The sequence below is a fragment of the Hippopotamus amphibius genome, chromosome 12, assembly GCF_030028045.1.
Source record: "Hippopotamus amphibius kiboko isolate mHipAmp2 chromosome 12, mHipAmp2.hap2, whole genome shotgun sequence".
NCBI lineage: Eukaryota > Metazoa > Chordata > Mammalia > Artiodactyla > Hippopotamidae > Hippopotamus > Hippopotamus amphibius.
This window is the reverse complement of record NC_080197.1, coordinates 4,641,662-4,658,976: the sequence shown is the minus strand read 5'-3', so window position 1 is coordinate 4,658,976 and position 17,315 is coordinate 4,641,662. Positions and strand designations below refer to the sequence as shown.

The 17,315-nt window shown below is 45.3% G+C and overlaps 1 protein-coding gene across 4 annotated transcripts in view; it reads left to right on the top strand.

Moving 5' to 3' along the window:
* The window catches only part of RAB22A (RAB22A, member RAS oncogene family), a 59,855-nt gene extending 42,747 nt beyond the window's left edge, over positions 1 to 17,108 (top strand). For 2 of the 4 annotated variants that reach the window (XM_057702736.1, XM_057702739.1), the window contains one exon: positions 556 to 7,799. In XM_057702736.1, the coding sequence (XP_057558719.1) occupies positions 556 to 653 (98 nt within the window). In that variant the 3' untranslated portion in view covers positions 654 to 7,799. Of the gene's footprint in view, positions 1 to 555; positions 7,800 to 9,080; positions 9,132 to 14,002; positions 14,145 to 14,236 lie in introns of those variants that run through there. The other 2 variants (XR_009048446.1, XM_057702737.1) reach the window with 2 other exon arrangements.
* Positions 17,109 to 17,315: the final 207 nt, after the last annotated feature.

The window sequence follows — 17,315 nt, the reverse complement described above, 5'->3', positions numbered from 1 at the left end:
CAGTCCCCAGGATACATTACCTGAAAACAGTATTTGCTCCTGCCTGGGTTTTAAGAATGGGGAGGTTAGGGGCGTGTGTGTACTGTGCACGTCTGTGCACTCCTGACTCTGGAAGGTGGCCTCTGCCACGAGACAGAGGGACACGCACATTCTGATCGACTTTAACGTGTAATTTTTTTAATTAGAAAATTTGTACTAAATGCCATATGATACCCTTCTTTGGTCCCTGGAACAGAAACAGGACGTCAGGGGGAAAGCAGTCTGGAGTTGGGTTAAGAGTGATGCCCCAGTGGTGCGCTCTTCATTTTCCCACATCCCCTAGCAGTACCGTAAGATGCTCAAATCGGGGATGCTGGTGAGGGGATACAGCAGTGTTCTTCTACGTTACCTTTGCAACTTTTCTGTAAATCTAAGTCTTCCAAAGTTGAAAGTTTATTAAACTTTTTTAATTTTAATGAGAACTGTCCAGTTGCATCTGCAAAATGGTTGGGTCTGAGAATGAACAGATCGAGAAGGTGAAAGCTCACTCCCTTCCATCCTGTCCTCTCGGTTTAGGTCGAAGGATTCCATCCACTGACGCCAACCCACCGTCCAGTGGAAAGGGCTTCAAACTCCGAAGGCAGCCTTCGGAGCCGAAGCGGAGCTGCTGCTGACTGAGACTCGGCCTCCCGGCTCGACGATGACGTAGGTGGTCCTGAAAGTTAGCGGGAGGGCTGGGGCCCTGTCGCCAGGGTTCGCCTCGCCAGTCTTGGATCTTCTTTGGGCCACAAGGATTCACAGGAACTGACAGGTTCTGTTTCCTCTTTGGAGACTGCAGCAATAATATTTCAGTCTGTGGACTTCTATTCTGTAAAGAATCTCTGGTGTACAAAGGGACTGCATCCTTGGCTTTTGACCTTGCTGAGAAGGAATGTATAATTGTATGGATGGTAGGATTCAGTTGTTGAGTAGTTTTGTAATCAAGATTTTATGTAACATTTGTAAAGGGAAAATTAGCACTTTCGTGGTTCTTGAGGGGAAAAAAAAGACCTTGTGGAGATGATCATTTCTTTGGTTTCCCGTTACCACTGTGAGAGGGAGTTGTGTCGTTTAGAATGTGGTCGGTTATCGTGAGTGGAGGGATGGTGGTTATTATTATTTGAAGCGAACAGGTTATTTATAGGGCTGATGGAGGTGGCTGCTCCCCCGCCGTCTCCAAAGCGCTTTCCATCAGGTACATCAGCCCAGGACATGCACAGTAAACTCACAGCAGCAGGTGCGTGCCCCACCCCACGTCTGCATCCTGACCCTGTCACGTGCGTGTCACCAGGCATGTCATTGGCACCTTTTTAAGGAAGCTCTCACCATCAAGATGGTGGTGGTAGAGGAGCTGCCTGGAATAAATTAAATTGCAGGTGTGTAAACTGACTAGCAGTGGTTACAGAGAGAAGAGGAGAGAAAGTAGAGAAGGTGATATAAATGCTGTCAATTCTTTATTTAACTGAGGTATTTTGGTGGGGGAAACAGTTATCCGTTGCTTAGCATATGTAAAGTTGTAGTCTATATTTATGAGACCATTGCCTACAGATTATAAATTATGTAAATACATTAATAAATCCTATGTTTCATTCAACACTCCATTTACTCTTGCACCGGGCCTTGCGTGTGCCCACCCATTTCGTAGCCTGTGCACAGGAGGCTCCTTGAAGCACGTTTACATGGTGTGAAAGCTTAGCGCGCCTGGCTGGCAGTGGGTAAGCGTTTCTCTGCTTTCCCTTCCGCCACCCCTCCAGTCGCATCTGGAAATCATCATGAAGACATGCGCCACTTTGACAAGCGTGACTAGCCCTTCCTAGCCTTGGGGGAAAAGATTAAGCTCCTGAGCTCACCTCATGTACCGTGGTCTTGGTAATAAGTTTCTTTTAGCTTTCTTTTTTTTTCTTTTTTAGCTTTTACAGCAGCCTCAGACCAACTGTTTGAAGAGAGCTTTCCCTGTGAACAAGTTAGCGTATCTTTCCGTTTCCCTTCTTTTCCCCTGCCTCTGTTAGTGGTTAACACTCTTTGTCCTCAGGGAGCCTTAATGAGGTTTTTAATATAATCTAAAAATAAAGCACTGGAGTGAAGTCTGTGAAAATGTGTTCCTGGTCTGATTTGGCGCCCTTCCAACCTGAGTATTGTAAGGGAAGGAAATTTACAAGATTAAATAGGAAATGAAACAGCTTGAATTTCAAACTAAATAGTGATTTCTGAGCTATCCTTAAACTGAACAGTCGAAACTTTTAAAAATGATGGTTATTTCTTTGTGCCCCCCCCCACTTGATATGGTTAGATTTTAATGGGAAAATTATAACTCAGATTAAGTAAAAAACGTTTCCTTTTCCCCTGGTTTAAGTCTTAAGCATTTGGGATTGTTTGTTCTCTTATTGAAATCATATAGAAGGAATGTAGGTAGTGAAGAGTCTAATGTTTTGTTGAAAATACACATGGACTCTGTACGCCACCCCCACCCCCACCCCCCAGCATCTAGCTTCCTGCCCAACATGAAATTAGCAAGCTTTCAGACAGACTGTGTGCTTCCAGGGGCTGGGCTCTTTTACACCTGAAGGTGGTTTAACTTTATTCCATACACATCCAAATGGGTGGGGCCATTAGGCCACTGCCCTGGTGTGTCCCTAACATTCCCACTGCTGGGCCTCTGTCTCCATGACAACAAAATAAAAACGAAGGTTGCTGCACTCACAGAGAGGCAATGTGCGTGTGGCCCTTTCTTATTTCACCAGAAGATAATGCAAATCTGTGAGCTTCCTGTTTTTTTCCTCCAAAGCTCTCAGTCAGTGTGGATGATCTCGTGGTGTCTGGGTGCACGGGAAAGGCAGATTGCTTCGGTGCCTCTCCAAATGCCTCTCATCCTGTCGTGACATTTACTGCACGGAGCCCAGAGCAGGTCCATCCTTAAGCCCTCCGCAGCGGCTCTCTCTTATTTCTCATTCTCCTTCCCATGTGCTCCTCGCGCATTTCGGGGCCTCTCTTGCCCTCATTTTCCTCAGTCTGTCTCAGAAATTGATATGGCTCTCTTTCTCACCTGGTGTCTTTAATGCTTAACAATAACAACTACACATTGCTCTCTCAGAATCGAGAATCCGTACTTGATGGCAACACGGAAATGTTTTCAGTGATCTTGTTTGCGTCTAAAATGCAAAGATGAATATTAAAGTCAGAAACAGTGCTTTATTTTGAGCCCACTTTGGATTATTCACCTGACAAAACTGATCTAATACACGTTTTATATATTCTTTATTCTTATTTCTTATTATGAGAAAAGGCTAGACTAAAAGAATTGAGACATAGCCCGTCTATAAAAATCTTTTGGTTCACTTATGACGCAGGGCCATCTTTAAAAACTTCAGGGACTGAAAAGAGAAAAATCATTAATTAGCTGCAAGTGTATATCGATTCCTCTCAGAAAAATGGAAATCAGCTCTTCACAGGTGTCCAGTCCTGGTAGCCATTGGTCTCCAGAACTCTCCTTTCACACAAGTGTTTTTCTGAGTCTGTGATACCTCATTAACTATCATTTGGTGATTAAAAGAACGTAAAGTATGAGTATGATTAAGTGTCCTTCATTTTAAACTCTTTAAGAAATGATTAGGGAAAAGTACCTATTGCAGGCCCTTCTGGTTCCAGATGAAACCTCCATCACCTTTTCAGCCACAGTCAGGCCAAGTTCTACATGCAGCAGTGGAAAGATTTGGTTCCTTTAAAATAGCACACTTCCTTGTTGCCTGCGTGCGATTTTATTTGAAGTGGCTGCCTCCCATTGTACACACACTTCCTGGATTCCTCCCCACGTCCGAGAGGATTGAGCCTTTTACACTGGAGGCTCCATCTCCTCTAAGTGGGCTGGTGTCCTCCGTGAGGTTGTCCGGTTTTATTATATCTAAGTATATAAAAAGGGAAAGAAAACCACATTCAATTTCAGAACTTCTGTTTACATTTTGTGTTTATTTTTTTTCTATTCTCAAGAAGAAATATAGGCCCAGGAGACCTTCTAAATTAAACTCTGGGAGATGGAATAATGCAAATGTCCTCAGATGACTATTGCATGGCTTTCCGGGAAACATCAGAGCAGCGTATCTGTACCGTTGTGGTGTTGTGTTGAAGTGGACAGGTTTAGCTCCGACTACATGGCACTAATTGGTATGTCAGCCTCAGAGCTTGGAGAGTCCTTTGTTCATTTTCATATGCATCTTTTATAGTCTGAGAGTAAGTTGCAAAAGCGGTTATATAAATTCTTATAAGCATTGTTTCACTCGGTGTTTTTCAGAACACGCTGAGACGTGATTCATGGCCCCTTCGTGTATAAGAAATATGCACACAGTATATTATATATATGACAGATGAGCCCCCTACACATTCAGATGTCTTTACAAGAACCTGTATTAGTGATGAGAAAATCCTTTCCTTCTGGGGAGAAGTTACTGGAATCCCCTTAACTCTGATCTATGCAAGGTACCTGCTGTAGAACACCTTGGCGGAGATGGTAGCCTACAGAGTCAGGCTGGCTCTCTCTCTCAACTCGTTAGGCTGCAAATGTTCCTCCTGTCTCTGTAATGAAAGTTAAATGACAGTGATAAGCTAGAGAGTGGAAACCTGTGCAGATTCTTCATTGAGTGTGTTGTTTTTTTGTTTTTTTTTTGGCACACGGGCTTAGTTGCTCCGCGGCATGTGGGATCTTCCTGGAGCTGGGATCGAACCCGTGACCTCTGCATTAGCAGGCGGATTCTTAACCACTGCGCCACCTAGGAAGCCCCGAGTGTGTTTTAAAGGGACTAGCAGCATGACTTGTTTGACTGCAAGAGCTCATCTACCTCTTAACAGTTAATATTTAAAAAAAAAACGAAAGTACCTTCAAGGGTCAGGCTGTGACTGTATACCTGCCCTCAGCTGCTTGGTCCATCAAAAATTTTTAAATGATCTAAGGTAATGTTTAGGAGATGTGTTTTAACTCCTGTGGTACTATAATTAAAAAAAAAAAAAAAAAAAGAGGCAGTCCAAGCAACAGATTTATCCAGGAGATAAACATGATACTGTATAGTTTTGGCAAAGGGAGGGGGAGGTGAAATTTAGCCTTGGACTGAAAAAATAACCTCTGCCCATTTCTCCTGACAGCGGAGTTACTTGACTTGACTTCCAGTAATAGCAGTCCAGGCAATGTGATTATCTGATTTGCAAGAAACATGCAAGGAATTCCGGGGTATTTGTCCCATTTTATGTGCAAGTGAAAGCCTAAGAAAAATTAGGAGGGTCTTACATTTTTAAAGAGCCTCCACTTTTTCAGTCCAAGAGAATGATAAGTGAGCAACCTGTTATGATGAAGTTTCACTAGACATAATGAAGAAAGGGAATAAATAGAGCCAAGAATCTCCATCTTTCTCAGTCCTTCAGGATTCTCTTAGCGCGTAAGGAAAATGATTTACTTTCCAAATCTAGAAGGACTTCCAGTGGCATAGATCAACTTTAATTTTTGGTCTGTACCATCAGAAATAACTAATGTCTGTTTTCTTTCCTCTTAGAGTATAATCAATTCCAGGTAAACTAGAATGTTTGTGGCTTCCAGACAGAAGGTTCGGAAGTTTAATAAAAAAAAAAAATTTGAAATCTTCTGTCCTTTCCTTTCATTACCTGGAACATTTTAGATAGATAGTTAAGATTAAGATGTGTCATCACGTAGATACTGGAATTAAAACCATGAAGTCTTAACAAATTTAACAGACTTTTTAAAAAGTCATTGCCAGTTCATTTTCAGATCGGTTTGGATGGTTCTGGCGTCCAGTGTCTCATCAAAATGCTTCACAATTGAAACAAACAAAATTCTGGGTAGCTTTCCACAAACAGGCATTCAAGTGCCAAGAATTCAGCCATTCCTATCTGGGAAATCCTGAGATAGTAATGATTTCTTGAAAGAGCCTTCTCTAATTGGCAGTTTTAAACTGTAGACCTTAATCATCTCCTTAATCCTGCAAAAGAAACAAAGCATGCCGGTTTTGATGCCACTTCTTGATTCAGGAAGTTTTCCATGTTTTCGGGAGCAAATTGTTTAATGCGGTAGTTCGGAGGAAATCATCTTTAAAACAGCACACAGGGCTGATCCTCTTTACTCAGAATGGAAATTATCCAGGAAACTCCCTTGTCTTCTGTCACCGAGGAGAGCTGAGCACCCCTTCTTCCCCAAGGCAAGCCCAGAGCCCACGGAGCACCAGCTGGAGTGGGGCCGGGCCGGGGAGGGGGTGCCTCCCACTTCCGAAATCCTCAGCATCGGCAGCGCGTGGCTTCATCTTCTCTTTGGGGCTTTACCCTTAATTCATCGTTACTACTTTTTTCATGAAATTTATACTTTAATAATCAGTTTCACCCCTTGGAAAATGTGGAAAGCAGGGCTTAAATTTGTGTACCTCCGCTGACTTCGCCTATGAGGTTATTACCTAGTTTAGGAAACTTAATGTTAAGGGTCATACACGTGATGTCAGAGTGCCCGATCGATTCAGTGTGGGGAGAATTAGCAGCAGCTGGCTAGTCAGAGCAGCTGATGGGTGGCCTTGTGTTTTAAACCATTTGTTGTGTTGTGTAGACGGAGCTTTAGTGCCCTGGAAAAGACTATTTTTTTTTTTTACTCTCATCCAGCAGCTCAATCTTTCCATCCTCTCATGTTATGACTCACTCACATAATTGTCCATCATACCTCTGACCTGCTTAAGAACTGACGTCACGCGTCTTGTCTTCTCTGATCGAAGCTGACTCCTTGCCTTATTTCTTTTCTTCTTCTCATTTTGCTGCAGTCTCTCCCTTAAAGACGCGGGGCACCAGCCGCCTCCTCAGTGCATGTGACACGCCTTCCCGTGGCGCCTCACCTGGTCACAGCAGTAAGGTTTGCCCACCACATCCAACAGGGAAAGCAATAGGCAACCAATACTATCAGATAACACAAAGGCTAATTTTGGAGGAACAAGGCCAGTATTTCCAGAGAGGAAATGGGCAGTACTAGCTTACAGGGGCAACATGACTGCGTAAAAAAATGTTTGTTACTGTTGGCAATGGGGCAGTTTAAGTGTCAGATCTTCCCTTAGGTTGTAATAGAACATACGTTATGTAAAACCCCAAGTCTAAAATCTTGACGAGAAACAGCTGTGGGGATAGATGAGCTTCAGACATTTAAAAAATACAAAGTATTAAAAAAAAAAAGCTAAGCCGTTTTACCAGCAATTCTTATTTCTCCTAAGAATGTCATGCCTTTTCAAGACCTGATGCAAGGAGTAAGATATTGTGCCTTCCTATAATAGCGTCTATTATGAAAAAAATCAAATTAAGTTGCTTACAGTTTCAGCCGCCTTGTTACACTATAAACAGCCCAAGTTTATAGCCATGGCTTCCCTGCATGATGCATCGCTTGATTACCTGTGATGAAATATTGTAATGGTGGTTTGCCAAGCTAATATGGGTGTTTGAAGACTTTATTTTTGCAGTCTTAACCTTGGGCTGGACCTAAGTCTATATATAAACTGTATGATGTCTGTATTGTTTGTAGATTCTGATGAAAGAAAACTCAAGCTTTTGATTTTTGTTGTAAGATTTTTCTTTTTATATTTAGGCTGGCAATAGATAGTTTGCAAGTAGTGGTTGAGTTGGCATACTTTTAAACTATGTTGTTTAGCTTGACTATTCTCTACTAAACTTTTATAGAGTAAAATAACATGCTAAGTCACTACAAAATTTGTTGTAAGGAGAGTGTAAACATTTTGTTAATAAAATGGTATGTTTACAGATGCGTGTATTTGCTTTTCAAGTGGTTTTTCTTTGTGCTGGTCTTCCTCACACATTTTTCTTAACCAAATCTCCTGAAGTCATTTTTAAATGACTTTTGAACACTGGAGTGCCGGAACTTTGATAGCTGTAGTGTCTGGTGAGCCGCATGGTATTTGTATCCAGCGATCTAGCTCCCAGCATCTCTCTCTTATGCAACTCCTTCCAGAGTTGAGATGCGTAGCGACGCTGGGGACAGGCCCGCAAGGCCTCCAGCAGGTGTTCAGAGGAAGTGCTACTTCCCCGCTAAGTAAGGTTCGTGAGCAAAAAGTTTTACACTTCTTCTGTTACCTGGTGGGTTTCGTCAAAGATGCCAGCATGTGCGTTCAGTGTGGACTTCAGCCCTGGACACCCTCAGCGCCGTGCATGGCCCGCAGAAGCACAGCTTCACACACTCGTTTTCTCTTTGACGTCCCTCTACAATAGAAGCACAGTTGTCCACGTGCTCTGGTTGTGGTGACGTGTTTAAATGAGGGAACCAGAGAGACTAGGGAATCCTGGAGACGGACAGACTTGGCTTTGAGCTTCAGCTTAGCCCCTTTCTAGGCTGTGTGGCCTCAGACAAAGTTCTTAACCTCTCTGAGTTTTGTGGCCTTCATCTATAAAATAGGAAGATAACAGAGAGCCAGCCACATGTGGCTGTTTGGGAGAGATACCTATCTAACTGGCACTCAGCACAGCCTTAACAAAGAGTAAGTGCCCATATATAATTTGTTTTTAAAAGCCATCTTCCCGATAATCTTTATCTGTTTCAGTTAAAATAACTATTTGTCATTAGTTTGGTTTTGTTGCAGTTTTTTCTTTTCTTTTTTTTTTTTTTTTTTGAAATATAACATACAGGAAGTTCCATAAATCTTGTGTACACCTCAGTACATTTTCACAAAGGGGACATACCCATGTAATTACCCTCAGATCAAACAGCAGGACCTCATCACAGCCCAGAAGCTCTGCCCTGTGCCTCCTTCCAGTCCCTGTGCTGTTTTCTCACGTCACAGGTTAACTTTGAACTTGACCATGCATGCCATACGGAACCCCAGTGCTTACACTCCCGGCTCTGGCTCCTCTCATCGTGCACGGGCTGTGGCACTCACACGCATTCTCACGGCCGCTCACGTTCCACTGCGTGTGAATAAACTACTATGTATCCATCTGCGTTGATAAACATCGGGTTGTCTCCAGATTTTTGCTATTATGAATGTACCACAACAAACATTCTTATACATGTCTTTGGTGCCCATATACAGATTTCTGCTGGACGTACACCAGGGAGTGGAATTCCTGAGTCATGGAAAGAGGTGTGTTTGTAGATTGGTTTTTTCATGTTTGCTCCGGTAGCTGCAGTTTTCCTCACATGGCGAATCACAGAACTCCCACCCACCACGTGTAAGGATTCCAGCTGCTCAGCGCCCTCCCCCACACGTGATATACTGATATGGTCTCCATGTTAGCAGTTCTGGCAGGGTGGAGTGGTATCGTACGGTGAAATTGGCATCTTCCTATTCGATGTGTGTTTCTTAGCCCATATCCTCCAGTGTTACAGACAGTACATACACCCCCAGCTCGAGCTGCGTGTTGGGGGAGATGGAGGAGGACGATGCCGGGTGTGCTGGGGAGCCCCAGACCCAGGGTCGACTCCCAGGTCCTTTATCTGGTTACTGGAGAAGATAGACCAGAAGAGGCCATAGGTGAAGTTGAAAGGTGAACCAAAACCTGGGGGGGATTGTTGCTGCGTATATGACAGAATGGATGACTGTCTAAGTCTACTCAGAGTGTCCAGGAGGCAGGAAGAACCACCCTCAAAAAGGGAAATAAAAGGACCCTTTACATGAGAAGACAATTCACGAAAAAGAAAACATAGACAGCAGGCTAACAGATTAGAGAAAATAAACTACACTGATGCCAAGCCCATGAATTAGCATCTGCCCTGTTGGTGAGAGGCGAGTGCACCCAGCCCTTTTAGGGCAGAGGGAGGGGAACCCCTCCCTTGGTCCCCATCTAAACGCATTACCCCCAGAGATACTGTAGAAGGATTCACACGAACAAGAATAGTCTTTGCAGCCTTGCTTATAACTTCTGGAAAAGGAGCATAAAGGAAAACAAATGGCCACATACAAATTAACATGGAAAAGTGCGCCCAGTATGTTGTTGAGTGAAAAAGATGAGGATGTGTGTAGAGTATGACTCTATTCATATGAAACAAATTATGCACACACATGTTTGTATGTGTGCCTGCTTTCCAAATCTCTCTGAGGAGAGAGGCTTGGATGCAGAACCATCACTTTTTTTTTTCACTTCCTGCTTTATCTGTGCTTCTGTAGTTTTTGCATTTTTTTACTGCGTGTTAGGTGTGGGGTTTTTCTCATTAAAAAAAAAATCATGTCCTGCACCCTAATTTGTTCTTCAGATTCTTCATGAAAACTGGCTCAATAGATACACTGAAATTGCATTGGTTTTATTTTTCCTTTTTAAAACACACACACACACAAACACACACACACACTCCTTCAGTTTGGTTAGTAAAAAGCTTAGCGCCAGTTTTGGGGCAAGTGCGTAGAAGTTTACAGTCCACAGTTATTTCAATATTTGATATATATCTTTTCAAGCTGCCCTCAGTCCTCCTAGAAGAAAGGGTTGTGGGGAGTATAAATAAATGTATGTTAAGAAGAAGAATATTAGATTATAACCTGTCAAAATAGTGCTGTTGCAGAAGCCAGTCTCATTTACAGATGCCAAGAGAAAGAGAAGACTATGCAAAAGGGAAGAAACAAGTTAGCACACACCCAAAACAAATGGGGACGTTTCAGATGCAGACACGAAACAACTGCACTTTATTTTTCCACAAGCAACTGGCTGCAGCCATAGAGCATATGAGAACTAAATCATAGACCCAGCTTTCTAAGCAACTTTAATGTTTATTGCAGATTTTTTTTTCCCATTAGAACTTAAGAACTAGATTTCCGTTAAGATGGCAAATTACAAAAGTAAAATGCAAATCCTTTAAAATTTTTCAGTTGTTTGGCTTATAATAATGCTAGCCAAAAACATGATTCTCCACTGAAAATGTCAGTGTTGGTTGGGAAGTCAAGCAGCATCAGCCTTCTAGAATTTACCAGGAGTATTAAATTATCACCTCTTTTTACCCTTTCTGAGAAACCACTGCTGGAGCTTATAAGAGAGAAGAAAGGAAAAAAGGACATTGCAGCTAACACCTTGTCAGAACGAATCACTGTATTAATAATGATTTTAATCAGACCTCTGGTCACTTCGATTTTTTTATTTTTAGCATAACCTTTCAGCATCTTCCAGGAAACAATGTAAGAATGCAGAAATCACCTTTTAAGGTGTGTGCCTAAAGCTGATATAACCACAGGTATCACTTTTAAAGGGGTGGGAAATAGGACAAGAGGGTCAGAATTGTCTTTATATGGAAAACATCACGGGAAAGCTACCAAGCCGCCACTCCATTAGAGAAAGGTCACTTTTAAGGAGAAGATTGTAGGGTTGTGAATGTAAGTGTGAGGTTAATGCACGGTATTAGGGCACAGAAGCCATGCCCGTGGTATACTATCATCAACATTAGAATTTCAATCAGCTGCTCCAGCGATGGGGTCGGGTCAGGTCACGTCTTCTTTGCATATAAATGAGAACACATCATAGTTTTTTGAAAAAAATAAATACAGGGGAAAATGAGCAGACACGACAGCAATGCCATGGGGGCTCTTTACCAACAGGGTGAGGTGGGGTCTGAATCACCAGGTATGAATACTTGGGGCTGTCAAATCATCACAGATCCCACGAAGAATGTTTCGCTTTAATTTTTTAAATTTTATTTCTATATTTCATATGTCCACTGTGATAACCCCATGGTAGAGAAGGAGGGTCTCTCTGGGTTTTCTTTCCCTGGTCTTAAATTACTTCTCCCCAGACAATCTCCTAGAGAATGTAATAGGAGATGGGAACACGAGTGGCCAACTGCAGTATTTATAAATGGGCTGCGGACAGCCTCGCGGTGCTCAAAGGACGGTATCTTACTGTACGAATATGGAGATGACTATTGCGTGTGTCAGATTCCCCCTCCCCGCCCCCCCCCCCCCGAAGGGAAAGAAACCTCAGCCACCTTGAGGGGAAGACCCGCCTGGAAAGGCTCTTTGGCACTAGCTGGATTCAAGTGGTGGGCAGCCTTAAGTGACTGAGTGATCTTAAAGAGAGCATTCATGTCAGGACCTGGAGTAGCATTACGTCTACGTGGGCTATTCTCTGAGCTGAATGACCCCGGGCTCATTTCTCCAGGGGGGCTCGAAGGCCAGCCAGAAGGCATTTCGAATTTTGCCGACTCAGTGGCTGTGCTTAAACTTCGGCTCCCTCCTCTGCGAGTCAGCGTGTGATTTTATTTGCTAAATGACAGTGGTGCCGACTTCACGGGTCTGCTGCGAATAGCGAATGAAGGCAAGCCGTCAAACTCTATAAATCAATATTATTAATCACACCAATAATAAACACACAGACTCCTTTATTAGCCCTAGCATCCGACAGCCCATTAACAAAACCACACACGTCGCGTGCCTGCTTTTTTTTCACCAGGGTTCCTTTAGGGACTTCTTTCTTGTTCCTATATTACAGGTTAAAAAATATAAAAGTTCATCTTTGTTTTTCATAATGCTGTAGTTTAAATAAAAACACACCCACACAGGCTTTGAGTACACACACAAACACAAAATGAAGCAAAGGCAATGACAAATTGCAAAGTAAAATGAGAAAAAGACAAAAGATGTCTTGTAGCCCCAAGTTGCAGGAGGATAGCATGGGATGAGAAGGGTTTGGATGGAGGACTCTGGGGCTTTGGGGGCTGGGGGTGATGGTGGGGGGGCCACAGAGGAGGTGGAAATGGACAAGAACAGCTGAAGGGGCCAGAGTGCCTGTGCCCAGGGGCACTGCTGCCCAAGGCTGTGGTGGCGAGACAAACGCCACCCCTCCCCTCCCAGGTACCAGCTTTCAGAGACTGATACATCCTCTTTTATTATTTGTCTCGTCAAATGTTAAAACACTCCTGCCACTGCAAAGCCCTACATCTCAGACACAGAGGAATAAAGAGATGAAAAATCAAGATAGGGTTTTTGACCCCTATCACACACCATGCGCTACCACAACACAAATACGATAGGACCCCACGAGGGAATTAATCTTCTGAGCGAGAAAGCTCGTTCTTTGTGATACCTTTCTTATGGGAGGAAATAACAGAAGGTATCTACTACATGCCTCTTTTTCTAATTGCTACGAGTGAAGACTCGCTTGCTTTTATTGAATAAAAGATGGAGAGGATGGGGATGTCTTCACCAAGTTACAAACTGATGACGAAGAGCCAGTTTTTAATGCCCTGTTTCCTGGATGGGCCGTTTTTGGGGTGAGAGGGATTTACCTATGCGGTGAATTCATTTCCTTCACAAAGTACCGAAAAACAAACCCGCCCTGCAATAACTAAAATCTCTGGGAACGTAACAGCTCCCAAACCCACACAGCATACGAGCCTCCCAGATGTAACACAAGAGACCGACCAGGAGAGCTCTTTGCAAGGCCAGCCTCGGGGTCATAGCTAGTATTTTATTGAGGAATTACCCTGTGCCAGGCACAGGGCACTAAGAACTTCACTAGCGTTTGTGCACTGCATCTTCCCCTAAACCTTAGGGAGGGAAACTTTGATCATTCCCCACCGTGCGGGTGAGGCATGGGCGGGGAAGGAGGAGCAGCTCCTGGCAGCCGGACCCGGCCTGGCATTCACAGCTGGTCCTGCTGTGCCCTCTCCTGTTGAACGTAATTCCACAGGACACCGGCATCATGCAGCACCACTCCGTGACCAGGTCCAGACAGTAACAAGACCCCTCCCTCATCATCCTGAGCCCAGACAACACAAGAATGTGGTCCCACCACCGCCACCCCCTACCCCACCCCGCACTGACCTCTCCCGGCTAATCTGAGTGATGGGTAGGCGGCTGCTTTGCCAGTTGGTTACAGCTGTAGGCTGGCTCTGGTCTGCCCTCCCTGGAAACCCATCCCGTCCTGGCAGCATCTAACCCAGAGCGGATACCCTCCCTCAATGGCTCCCTTCAGGTGTTCTGAGCTCCCTCCTCCCAGGTGCAGTGAGTAACGACCCCATCTCATCCCACTGCAGGTGTGTCCCCGGAGGCGCTGCCCACAGTTTAGGAACCTGCTGGGGGTCCCACGCCTAGTACACCTCAGAGCTGCTAAACTGGCGAGCGGCCCAGGCAGCAGGCTCCAGCGCCCCAGAGAGGATCAACAGCGCCTTTCCCAGCGTAAGGACGGGTCTGCTGCAACCTTTGGGTTTCCTGAGAACGCTGCATTTGCTTTACATATTATAATCGCTTGTTTCTGCTTTTCCCCCCAGACAGAAATGCAAAGTCATGACAGTCACTTGAGAATCCGTGGCCCTAAGCATTCCTGGCAGCGAGGCGCAGGAACGTGGAAAAGGAGAAACCAAATCTTAAAACACCTCCACCCTATCACCTCCCCTCCCTCCCTCCCTCGCTCCTGCTCTCTCCGCCCCACCCCTCCCTCCTTCCCTGGACTCCGCAGGATCCGCCGGCCACCGTGTCCTGGGGGTCAGGCTGCCGGGGACACCCCCTTCTCTTTGAGCCTGGCGTCAGGGCTGCGGCACAGTTTCTGTTCTCAGAGGGCCCTGGGGGTGGCCAGTGGCTCAGAAAGACAGTGGAAATGGGGGGACTCGAAGCTGCATTCGCAGAGCAAGCAGAGTTTTTAATCAGATCAACAAAAACTGCCAAGCTTTCTATTGATCCCTTCCTTCACCAGTTGCTTTTTTTTTTTTTTTTAATGCACTAACGTCATTTTGGGGTGGCTTGGGAAACAGGCCCACAGAGATGACAGGGAGGTTCCAGCACCAGCAGCCCTGCCACCCCCCGGGGGGGGCCCCCCGGAGGCTCTGTCCTGCTCGGCTTTGTCTCCCGGCTGCACAGAGGACTAGGGCTCTGCCTGTCTTTCGTCCCTTGGTCCCTGCGCTCAGGTGGCCTCCCCCTCCATGAGGGAAGGTCACATGCACAGTGGAAAAATCACCAGGGCTTGTGGAAAGGCGAGGGTTGCAAATTTTACACACACACACATGCACACACACAAATGGATACACCCCCTGTTGCCTGAGCCCCTGACACACTGGAAACCATCTGCGGGGCCGCCATCGGCTCTCCCTGCCAGGAGACCAGGCTCACCCCATCCTCATCAAACATTTATCAGGCAGCTCCTCTCCTCGCCCCCCACCCCCGCGGGGAACAGCAAGGTAAATATGCCTTCCTAACCCCGCAGGAGCTTGGAATCTAATTATCTTCTAGAGATCCTTTGGGGATCTGCTTAATAAATCAATACCAATGATTTGTAATTAGAATATCAATTATTTGTATGCAAATGTGGCCTTCTGGGTGCTTGGGGACAAGGCCTAAGGATGGAAAAGACTCTTCCTCCCCCACCCCCTCTTCCCATTCTTAATTACATTATTTCTTTCATTCATCAAACATGCATGGAGCACCTTTTACATGCCAGGCACAGAGATGGGGACCAGAAATCCATCCCTGCCCCTCCCCAGGTCACTCCCAGTCGGGAATGAGGAACCAAGAACGTTCAGGGTGGCAGGAAGAGCTTGCTTCTGAGGGGAGAAGGGAGAAAGCATTGGCCTCCTTCTCCTGAGCCCCAAACCTCCTAACATCCACCCCATTCCCTGAGACACTCAACTGAGCAGGCAGCCCCTCCCGAGTCCTCCTGCTTGAGCCTGGAGGGCCCCCCTCTTTGGACAGGGCTGAGGCCACATCAGGCCACATGTTTGCAAAGAAGTGGGGTGGCTCTGAGTCTATGACTGCCCCCACCTCCATCCAGGCTGATTTGGAGCTGCTGGGTCTGCGTGGGTTTGGGGTTTTTTGTTGGTTTGTTTTTTTAATTTGGTTGCACTGGGTCTTAGTTGCGGCACATGGGCTCCTTAGTTGCAGCATGCAAACTTTTAGTTGCGGCATGCATGTGGGATCTGGTTCCCTGACCAGGGATTTAACTCAGGCCCCCTGCATTGGGAGCGAGGAATCTTAAGCGCTATGCAACCGGGGACGTCCCTTGCATGGGTTTTAACAATTCCTGTGTATGAGCTAGTCCTGAAACTTCAATGCTTGGTGACCCTGGATCTTCCTCCCTCCCTCCCTCCCTCCCTCCTTCTTTCCCTCCCACCTTCCCTCCCTCCCTTCCTTCCTTCATTTCTTCACTCACTCCTCTACTGATTGCTGTGCTTCGAGCCTTTGCTAGGAGCTCATATTAGGGATGGATCACTCATAAAACTTGCATCCTAGTGGGGAGACAGGTCACAGATAAATAGATAAGTAACTCCACATTTACAACGTGCTGGGAAGGAAAAGCCTGACAGATAAGCTGGTGTCAGGGAAGCCTCACACAACAGGCTTCTAGGGTGGGTGTCCTGTCCAGCTCACACCCACCTGCCTTTTGACCTCCATCCTTGCACCTGCCATGTTTTCTTCACACGACTCCCCTCCCAAGGTTCATTTTCACTTGTGTGCTCATGTCTCCATGTGTGCCCGGGACCTAGTGTGGTGCCGGACACTCAGCAGGCTGTCAGGAAGTGGTCAAATGACGGTGACAGTGTCTGGTGGCTCTGGGAAGGCCACTGCAGGAGGGGGAACAGCCAGTGCAAAGGGCCTGGGGCAGGGCCGCTGGGATTCTTCAGCCATCCCCCCATCCCCACCTCTGAGAAATGCACCCCTACTCCACTCCTGTGGTCTCTTTCATCCAAGTCCTTGTTGTCCATCTCCATTTTCTCACTCCTCTTGGGCGACTTTCTAAACCTCCCTGTGGCTTGGTTTCCTCAGCTTCAAACTGGAGAAAGTGATGTTATCACTCATTGTTCAGAGAACGTAGGAGAAACACACATGCCTCTCAGGATGGTGCCAGGCACGTGGCACTTGGTTCTTGGAGGCTACAGTTGTTGACATCTGTCCGTCAGTTTCCAGAGCATCCTGGTGAAAAATAAACTGGTGAAATGCAGCGTGGTATCTTGGACTGGATCCAGGAGAAGAAAAAGGACATTTGTGGAAACACTGGTGACGTCCAAAAACAGTCTAGAGTTCACAGTGATAATGTTCCAGTGTTGCCACACAGGTGTGTAAAATGATGTCAAATGATAACATTGGGAAAACTGGGTAAGGAGGAGAAAAAAACTCTCTATACCGCCTTTGCAACTTCTCTGTGAGTCTAAAATTAGTGCAAAGTTAAAAGTTTATTTCAAAACAATAAATTTTATTTTTTTGTTTTTCTGTTGTAAGCATTTTATTTTTTTTAAGTCTTTCTAACTATTGGAATGGTTTTCTTTTATGTTATTTATGTATCTGTTTTATTGACATATAGCTGTGCTATACAGTAGGTCCTTGTTGTTTATCTGTTTTAGGTATAGTAGTGTGTATATG